Raw genomic sequence first — 10,904 nt, 5'->3', positions numbered from 1 at the left:
TGATTAATGTATTCCTACCGTTGCAAGCACCACACCAAGACTTGTGAATAACAAGCATCAACGGTTTGTTCCTGCAATGTAATTACAAAAAATTAAAGATAATATTCTTTCATATTGGTCATACATTGTACTGGCAGAAAGCAGGTCTCTTCTAAACTTATGCTTTATCTTTAATCTACCTAGTAGGTTCAAAACTTCAACACAAGATAACAATCAGTCCTGGTTATCTATCACACATAGGGAAAGTAGAGATAAACAAATATCAATGGATTGAAGACATCAGTGATGACACCAAGTGTCTGACTTCCAGTTTTTGTGAAAGCTGTAGGTTTGGATGGGACTGGATTGTCTGGTTCAGACCCTAACAACATCATACAGCTGCAATACTGCTGAAACCAATATCTGCTCATGATATACTAGTAGTCACAATTGTACAATTGACTCGCTTTGGGCAGAGATTTCTTATGAATGTGGAAAGGGTTTTGTCACTTCTATTTCTTCAAATCTGTACTTTACTGAGAAAGTGTTATCCTAAAGATAACACATATATAGTATATTTGGGATAACAGCAGATAGTCACTATTTATTAGACTAACTTGAATGTGTAATGTGTTATCTTTAGGATAACACTTTCTCAGTAAGTGTAACTTACACTGATAGTGATACATTATATTCAATATGCAAAGTATTTTGTAACTGTATTTAAAAAACCCAGTAACACCATTTTGATGAAATACTTACTGTTCCTTAGCTTTTGCCAATCCATCTTGTAAGTTCACCCAGTCAAAGTGATCACCCCATCCTGTACACGAAGGAAGAATGTCATGAACCATATTAACAACATACCATAACAATCTGGACAGGACTAGCAAAGATGTTAAACACCTGCACATGTAACAAGGATGACATACTCTCTAAGGATCTGTACTGTGATACAGCATAGAATACCTTGTGACCACAAGTGCTATTTTCACGAAACTGCTTGGGAAGTTGTTGAGTAAGTACAGTACAGCTCATGAGATATATAAACGTTTTCTTTAAAGATACCCACAGTTCTTCAAGAAACAGTACTTTAGATCATAGACAGTGGAAAAGTATATGTGTTTTATGGTTTAATTAATTTATCAATTTATTATCTACCTATTCCACTAATAGTGTATACTGTAAAGTTTACCACCAGCATAATCCCTTATTTCACAATGCTGAAGTCCATTTAATATTTCTATGAAATGATTAATGTACACCAGAAAAAAACACACACCAGTTGTGACTTTTTTCTATTCATTGTTTTGAATTACTTTTGTGACAGCTGGTAAGTTATAATTTGTTTCATATTGTTAAGAATTTATAGATTGATACTTAGAATATAGGTGTCAACATGTCAAGGTTCTCAAGAGATTACAAATAGCAATCACCAGGAAGGAAATTGTTTGCCGATTGAAGCAATGTCATGTAATCAACTGATCAATAAGCTGATAATTGCTTTACTTGAGGCTGATCAATAAGCTGGTAATTGCATTACTTGATACTATAAAGGGGTGAAGTTCAGCAGTGTATATCCACAAAACAATGACAAAACACGAATTTTCCTCCTACGTATATTGAAAATGACTTTGTTTTAACATTAACATTTTTTAATGTAAAATAGAAAAAGTCAGTTCATAATTACTCGTGCAATTCAGCTGATAATATACACATTTTAAACGTGGCTATCAGTCTGACATGACACCTTATATTTTTATGGTAGTGATGACGTTTACCATACAGTCATGTCACATTTGAAACTGCTCCGATTTAACAATAAATTTAAATGCAAAAGTTATTAAACGCTTGGCGGATTTGTTTTTAAATACATGTTACAAATACGCACCTCTGGCATATTGGTTCGCCCTAGAAAGTGTCAGACAGGTGACAACAATCACAGATATCCACGCAAGCACCCCGGTGTCCGCCATTGTTATTGTACAAGTGATGTTCAATCATATTTTTAAATATGAGGTATATCGATTCCAATAATTGTCTCATAAGAACTATATGATACATGTATGTAGATAATGTGGGCAGTATGACAGTTTTCTATACATGATTTCACTTAACATAATGCATTTTGCATTTTAGGAACATCACGCATTAGTTCAGCACTAAATCGTTCCAACTTCCGTTTTCTCCACATGGTAAAATTTGTCACCAAAATAAACGATGGCAAATTCCTTTGGAGACGATTTGTTTGATGTCTTTGATGAAAAAGCTGAGGCAAACCCTGCTAAGCACATCGAGGAAAAAGATGCTTCTTCTGCCGAGAACTTAAGCGACGAGAAAAGGTACTTGTTGGTTCACAATTGGTAGAATCGAAAACGAAAGAATGTGTAAATAATCTCTACTGAGTGTAATACACGTTCCAACAGCACAGGAGGTATTGCGTATGTACAATCTAAACCTTCTGTCAAGCTGTGTTTTTGTTCTCCGAAAAAAGGTGCCAAATAGGTTAACATTGTTTCTTCTAATACTGTCTCGTCACCTATTTTCGTGGTGTTTTCATATCAAGCTTTATTTCGGACAAGGTAACATGCAAGATATATTAAATGGAAGACGCGTCTTCTTCATGAAAAATATACGTTGACATTATTTATTAGTAAATATGTTCAATACAATGTGTAAATCCAGACAATATACATGTACAGAAATGACTTTTATTTTGGTATTTATCTAAAGTTAAAGGTCACATGCAACCAAAAAAATCAAACATAATTAAAACACAATTATCACTTCTTCATGAAATATAATATGCATTGCTGATTATGAAAAAACAAATAAACAAAATTATAAGCGTATAATCGCAAATCAAAAGTGCAATATTTTGTACTTGGGTTTACCTCCCTCGAAACGAAGCAGCCGGGATACCGAACCCAGTCAGAGCGGGTGGGTGTGCACTCAAGTGTAACGGCTGGTTCATTAGCAGATGCTGCCTTCACGGCTCATTGTGTGTGTATATATAGAGATGTTGGGTTTTGTAAATACATGCTCATTTTTTGTGTATAACATTTTGCAATCAACAGACATCATAACATGTCATGTGTTCAAGTCTCACACCTGCCTGTCTGTGTAATTACATAATGTGACAGAGACCGAACTCGGGCCATAAATCAATTTGTTTTGTTTATGGTGTATAGCCTGATTGGTGTTAAGTTCAAATTGCATGTGGTCAGTGATCGCAGTTGTGTATTGAATATTGTCATTAACAGACAGGCAGGCAGACACACAGCTGTCAATAAAACAGACATCGAGTTTTGTCTGTGACAGCGACATATCTATATCACAGTTAGAAATTCTGTCAACGCTAAATAATGACATTGCTTTTAAGTATCGAACCGGAAAGTGACTCGGTAAGAAGAATGTGTGGTGAAATAGACAAATGAAATTATATAAACAGTTTATTTACTGTCATAACATATAAAAAGCTTCGCCTACTTCAGAGATATCAACAAAACATTATGAAAAAATAGCTCACACCAAAGCCTTCACCCCGGTATTCACCAGACAGCCTGCTTCCAAGTTTCGCTGAACCTATTTCACTGCGCACGTGCTATGAGCGCAGCCCAGCTGTTGAAACCCGTATTCCCCAGAAAAGTCTGGGGAAAATTAGTGAAACGTTTGAACTCCAATTTCGCCGCGTTTTTTCATCGCGTTACTTTTCAACTTTATAAGTTGAATTTGCATTTTTGACGCTTTGTTTCGGTAAGTCCATACCGAAAGGTATCAGAATCTGCAAAGTTGTGTTTTACGTTGCATGTGACCTTTAATGCTATTTCTTAAGCTCATTTTGATCCGTAATCCATTAACTTCTAGTTGACAGGCAAATCTTCCCGTCGCCTTGCGAATAATTTGAAAGGACGCACAAATATTGCGTCCTTGCTTACATATTCACTAGTCATGTTTATCAATAAATAAACTGCAAGGGTTGAAATTAACAGATGCTAAATGCGTTTAAACATTCATAATAGCATTTAATTTTTTAATAAAGGACAACTTTTTTAGCATCTCGCGGTGTTGCATCCAGACTGCGTGATTGCATTATTCCCCGCTTACATCTCCCTCAAAACATGAACATCGACGCCCGTCCTGTCACGCAATATAATTATAAATGACCATGTACCTATCATATTGTGTCAACTCACGCACCAGCATAACATGTGTGGACGCATATACAAAGGGTTTGAAACTCCCAAAAATTTCAGCCAGACCATAGGGCTGATTAGATGTTAAACTTGCCCGCCCTGACCAAAACTTACCTGCCCGCAAATAATTTAGGTTTGACAAGCGACGTAGTTTATCATCGAATTGGAATTTGTCATTTATTTGTACGAGTGAATTAATAAGGATTTATTATCCTGAAATATGATGAATATCTTCATATACATGTCTAAATTTTAACCCGACCGTCGGGCAGGTGAATTTGAGAATCTGGCAGTCCGTGTTGAAATTAACCCATCCCGGGAGGTCGGGCAGGCAGGTATTTCAAACGCTGAAATACATATCGCAAATCAAAAGTGACTTTGGTCAATATATAAACAAGACCGTGAATCATGTTGATAAACTCTTCCGTTTGTTAAACCAAACCAGTTTCATCATTCTCTCTCTTTTCCTGACAAATACCCAAAGAGGTTACTTGACCTATATCTATTTTCGGTTTTGCATATATGAATACTGTAAAACGAGAACATTTTGTGAGCAGGATATTTTTACGAATTTTGCGCTTGTCCTGACCTCGCAAACATTTTAAGACGCAGAAACGGCAACGAATTTTTCGCGTTTTTTTAAATCTTTATTCCATATTATACCATAATATATCATATTTAAAAACAATGCAGCATACTTAAAACATATTGTTTCTAAGCACTATCCTTTATTAGAACATTATCAACACTGTCTTCTCAACAATTCACTCAGTCACTTGCCTGCAGACATTTTGTCAAGGAGCCCGGATGCTCGCCAGCCATGCACAACAGTCTCTTTGTTTTTCTTCACTTGGTCATAGCTGGACACTACCCATCGAGCATGGATCGGCTTCATTATACTAATCCTTAAATGAACATGTTTGTCAGTCTTGTCCTTCAAGTTCTTTGTCACGCTGTCAGCGTACCACTGCGTGAACTGAGCTTTCCTGGCTGTCTTGAACTCGGCATTCACTGACAAGTCCATCGATTGTAGCTCGCCGGTGCAGCCAGCCGGGACGAACTTGACCAGGAAGTTACGTTGTTTTAACAACTTGAGGAATGACTCAAGTTGCGCAGCGAAAACATCAAAGATGACAAGTGATTTCTGGCGTAGTGGCAGTTTGAGTTCATCTCATTGAGACTTCTAGCATTAGGTGGCTTAATTAGAGATTGTTTTAATCTAGTCTCTTTGATCTGCTTTAATCCCCTTGGTCGGCTTTGTTGAGCTGAGCTGAGCTGAACAATGTTATTTTTGCATAGATGTGTGCCTCTCGTAAAAATAACACGTCGCAGATTCGGATGAGGTATCAAAGTTGCAAATCTTTATAGGCGGGAAAATTTCTCGTTTTACAGTATACAGTATAGTCCGTAGGTTTACTTCAGCCAGTCAGGTGTTGCATATTAAGCAGCTTGGCGACATTCATACTTTCTTTAGCTTGATGATTGGTCGAAAGCATCACAACCTCATGTCAAACTAAAAATAGTCTGGCACACCAAGGGTATACTTGAGAATGGGGTAACAGCATGAACAATACATCGAAGTGCTGTCACATAACATTAGTTATGATTATAAATATTTGACATTGATGGAGCAAAACCTGCAATTAGAATTACACAATGCTAGAATAAGTTTTTCTTGATAAAATAACAGTTTACACACTGCATCAGAATTCATCTCGAAAATCACGGGTAAATCACGGGGGACATGTGCACAGCTGATTGCTATTTCTGACTCTGTATGGGAGACAAATACACACGGTAATCTTAATGGGTGCCAGTCAAATCGCCCCAGCTACAAAACGCCCCAGCCAATTTGGTCAAAATGCCCCAGGTTTTTGGTCAAATCGCCCCAGGTTTGGTCAAATTGCCCCAAGGGGGTAGTCAAAATGCCAATGTATTTAAATTGGTTAACTATATGCCACAAATGCATAGTTTTTGTCAACTTCCATATTATATTCTATATATAATATTATATAGTGATATTTCTGATAAATTTTCTATTAGTAAACTGATAAGACCAAAAGTAATATTCATGTATGTATAGACAACACTGGGCCCAACACTGTAATACCAATTATTTGGTAAAGAATTACAAGAGTAAAATGAAAGGTTTGTATAATATGTTTATTGGCTATAAATAGTTTTTGGTCAACAAATGGCATTATGTAATCATAACAAGTATGGTATAATATTTATTATTTAAACATATTTATTTCCAAAGAAAGGAACCGGATTGGTAAACAAGCATAAGCTTATATGAATACCGCTCTGGGATACAATGGAAGGAAGAATAAACTCGTCATGATGAATGTACAATGTGAATGATATATAAATGTTGCCAAAACGAGAAATAACGCCAATCATTGTTAAACGGTATATGTCATATAAACAAAATATTTTGGATCAAATCTGCCTGTTAAATTTATAAAAGAGTGCACTGAAATTAAAAGTTCTTTGTTTACTATTGAGGAGCAGCGTTGGTTTCCAAACAAAAATTGATTTTAGGTCAAATCCTTTAGTATAAAAATACATAATTTGACGTATATTGTTGTAAAGAGTACATGAAAAGAAATAGTGAGCAGAGTCTTCATAGTTATGGCCACAAGAGCAAGATGATGTTGGAGATATAAATCTTTCATACTTGTGCGCATTAAGATCACTACATTCAAGTTGGAGACGAGAATGTATGATTAGACAAAATCTGCTACCGAAATTTAAGTCAAAATGACTGTAGATATTAGAATCGTTCAAAATTACATTTTTGAATCTCGATAGGTGATGGTCAATTATTGAATATGTTTTTATAGCCTGAAATGCTCATACACTCGAGCCTCAACATTTCCTTTAACTAAACACAGCATTGAATGTCAATTAGTGAACATGTTTTCATAGCCTGTTTTTATCCACACTTTTTGACAAGATTAATTAACAAAAGCTCTAGATTGTTGTGATAAGCATTATACCATACTTGTTGAGAAAACCTATGCATTTATGGCCTCACCTTTTGACAAGATTAATTAATAAAAGCTCTAGATTGTTTTGATAAGTATTATACCATACTTGCTGACAAAAACTATGCATTTATAACCAATAAACATTTTATACAAACATTTCATTTTATTCTTGTAATTCTTTACAAAAGCATTGATAACATGCAAATAATTGGTATTATAGTGTTGTCTATACATGAATATTACTTTTGCTGTTATCAGTTTACTAATAGAAAATCTATCAGAAATATTACTATATAATATTATATATAGAATATAATATGGAAGTTGACAAAAACTATGCATTTGTGGCATATAGTTAACCAATTTAAATACATTGGGGCATTTTGACTACCCCCCTGGGGCAATTTGACCAAACCTGGGGCGATTTGACCAAAAATCTGGGGCATTTTGACCAAATTGGCTGGGGCTTTTTGTAGCTGGGGCGATTTGACTGGCACCAATCTTAATCCCTGCATACAATACAATGCAAAGCAAATACAAATTAGAACTGAAATGGTAAACAATCTTGTCTAGTGATGTTTAATTGCAAATTTACTGTCTTCACTGACAAAGTCGCCTTCACTTGTTTGTTCACTCAAACTGGTATGTAATGTAGTTTTCTTTATTTCTGAAAAAAGTTTCACGAAAGTGTAACCAGTAGATAAGCCGACCCCTTTCTCCAATCCAAACTGAGGGGCCCAGTTCTAAGGAATTTCCCTGTTGCTGTTGCAGCACAGAAAGTTAAGAAAGAGAGACATTTATTTCACAAGTGTTTACCGTTAGTTAAGGTTGTTAAAACTAAACGTTATTGATTTTGGAATTACTTTTATGTTTTTGCTTCTTGAAATTCCATTTGGATTGTAGCTTAAAATGTCACAAGCAGTTTTTGCTTGTGCTTTAAAAAGTTAAGTTCTAACCCTGAATAACTACAATGCTTTAAAATTGTTTCAAGTCCATTTTAACAACGAAATCCCGACATTAGTAAATACAGTTCACTGACAAGCAAGTGGAAAACCCTGCTTGGTTTTGAATATTTGATTTTTTTATTCTGTCCGGGCTTCCTCCCATGTCTCGGGACTGGGGTTCAAGTATTGTGTCATTTGCCGGAGCGGAGAGTCCCTTCGGCTCTGCCCTTCCCACAGCGTCTGTGGCTCAGCCTCCCACCGGGTCGGGGTTTGGCTCCTCTTCACGTGGAGACCCGAATTCTGACTCGGGCTCAGGTGCCGAGTCTATGGAGGTTAGGGAGGTCGAGGAGTCAGACGGTACTTTCCGTTTCTCGTCGGCTCTCCGGGAGGTTAGGCAACGTATTGCAGAGTATATACCCCAAGCCGCGGTGCCGACATGTCGCTCGGACTCGACTGAGTTCCGCCTGCCGGGTGAGGCGTTTGCCCCTAGGGGGATGACTCTCTGTTCTTTGTGCCGGCGGTTGACGAGTGCGTGTTTACTTCAGTCACCCATGGGGGAGGCTCGGCTTCCTCAGGTGCAGCCCCGGCTGCTAAGCAAAGGCGGTTAGTTCCACCGTTTGCCCAAGTGGGTGCCCCCCTGCAGCAGGCCTCCCGGACTTACGAGGAAGTCTACCTGGAATGCCATGCAGCAGGTGCGGGTAGTGGTCCAAGAGGCGTACCTTACCTCGATCCAAAGGTCGGCGGAAGGGAGCACTGGGGATGTTTCCCCGAATGTTGTTCTGCTCCACCAATTATCCGAAGTGCAGGCCCACCTGCCGCGAGACTCTTTGCGGTCTGCCGCGTCTACGGTGATGTGCTCAGTCATGGCGATGCGCAGGCTGTGGCTGTCTACATCCCGTTATTCGGCAGCAACACAGCAGACCTTGCTGGCCCTTCCATTTCGGCTGGGAGCGACGTTGTTTCCGGGGGCACAACAGGTCACTAAGGAGGCTGCTGCAGCAGCTACCTCCTTCAAGGATTCTAAGGCCTTGCTGGAGCAACCACGGCTCGCCTCGTAGCGGGTTCCTCCTCTGGGGCGCAGCCTATGCCCGAGACTGCCGGCTGGCTTCGGCTGCTGGGTAGAGGTAGGAGGAGGAGCTGTCCCGCCAAAGGTAAGGGCAAGGAGCAGTCTTCTTCGTCTGGCTCCCAGCAGCCTTTTCGCGGTCGCGGGGGTCTGCCCCGACCTCCTGTTAAACCTGCAGGCTGTCGCTGTGGGTCCGTCCCAGCCAGTTTATCTGCAGGGGACCACTCATGCCCTCTTACCACACGTCCCAGTGGGGGGCCGCCTCTGTCTATTCCTGCCGGAGTGGGAGAAGTGTACCAGCAACACTTGGGTGCTATCCAACGTCAGTGTGGGCAATCTACCACTGTGGAAGCGAGGCCCGCCAGAGTTCACCGGCATACGCTCACTCCGGTGGCGTCATGTCCGGTCAAGGCAGGTATACTGCGAGACGAAGTTCAGGCTTTGCTGGACAAGCCCGCAATAGAGCGCATACCACCAGGCGAGGAAAAGGGGGGATTTTATTCCACGTACTTCCTCGTTCCGAAGAAGGACAGCGGGTTCTGTCCCATTCTCAACCTCAAGGGGTTGAATTGCATGCTAGAGGTTCCATCCTTCAAGATGGAGACACTTTGCTCGTTGATCTCCTCTGTTCAGCCTGGCGATTGGCTTACGTTGATCAACCTAAAGGATGCGTATCTACATGTGCCAATTCATCCATCGTTCAAGCAGTACCTCCGGTTCTCTTAAGACGGGATGTATTAGCACGACGGGATGTATTACCAATATACAGTGTTCCCCTTTGGCATATCCACTGCCCCCAGGGTGTTCACCAAACTCATGTCAGTACCGGCTACCCTCGCAAGGTCGCAAGGAAGGTGTTGTTACCCTTACCTAGACGACTGGTTGCTCAGTGCTCTAACTCAGCCAGCGAGCCTAGATTCTACCCACACGGTGATAGACATTCTAGTTCGACTGGGGTGGATCATAAATCTCAAGAAATCCGACCTGGTACCCACCCAGGGCTCGGTTTTTCTCGGGGCGCGGTTCACAACTCACAAGGGTCTTGTCTCTTTGTCGCCCGACCGGGGTCACCAGAGTACGGGAGGTGGTGTCTTCGTTCCTCTCTCAGCCCCAGGCAGCAGCGCGGACTTGGCTCCATCTACTGGGTCATATGGCGGCAACTATCTCTGTAGTGTGGCGGGCGCGGTTGAGGATGTGCCTTATAGAGCAAGCTTTGGCGGGTCTGTGGGCTCACTCGGAGGATCTCTCCAAGGGGGTCCCTTTGGAAATCCCGACACCAGCTCTTACAGTTCAAACCGATGCGTCCCTCATGGGCTGGGGGGGTGTTCTGAGCAGTCTGTCGGTGAAGCCCACCTTCACAATCACATCAACATCTTAGAACTGAGAGCTGTGCGGTTGGTTTTCGAGCGCTTCCGGGAGCACGTTCAGGGCCGGGTGGTTCGTCTTCAGTTGGACAACCGAACGGCCATGACGTACATCCTGAAGCGATGCGGCACGGTGTCCCGAGCCCTCCTTCTGGAGACGTGGGAATTTCTCCTCTGGTGCGACCAGTGTGACTGTCAGGTGCTTCCTTCTTATCTCCCAGGGCTGGAGAACGTGCGAGCAGAAGCTTTCTTTGCCGGATCCTGGCCCCGCACGAGTGGATGCTCGACCGGCAGATATTCGGAGTTATCTCCCAGTTGTAAGGATCGTTCCAGGTGGATCTGTTTGTGTCCGGTGGGACGAATCA

General features: G+C 40.8%; 1 protein-coding gene across 1 annotated transcript in view; it reads left to right on the top strand.

Annotated features, from left to right (window-relative positions):
- Positions 1-2,137: 2,137 nt before the first annotated feature.
- Positions 2,138-10,904, top strand: part of LOC124270382 (exosome RNA helicase MTR4-like) — a 45,622-nt gene continuing 36,855 nt past the window's right edge. Inside the window, 1 exon segment of the mRNA XM_046705421.1 lies at positions 2,138-2,321. Coding sequence (XP_046561377.1) covers positions 2,200-2,321 — 122 coding nt within the window. The 5' untranslated portion in view covers positions 2,138-2,199.

The sequence above is a fragment of the Haliotis rubra genome, unplaced genomic scaffold (genome assembly GCF_003918875.1).
Source record: "Haliotis rubra isolate DU_JTF1 unplaced genomic scaffold, ASM391887v1 Scf102, whole genome shotgun sequence".
Lineage (NCBI taxonomy): Eukaryota > Metazoa > Mollusca > Gastropoda > Lepetellida > Haliotidae > Haliotis > Haliotis rubra.
This window is presented reverse-complemented; position numbering and strand designations above follow the sequence as displayed.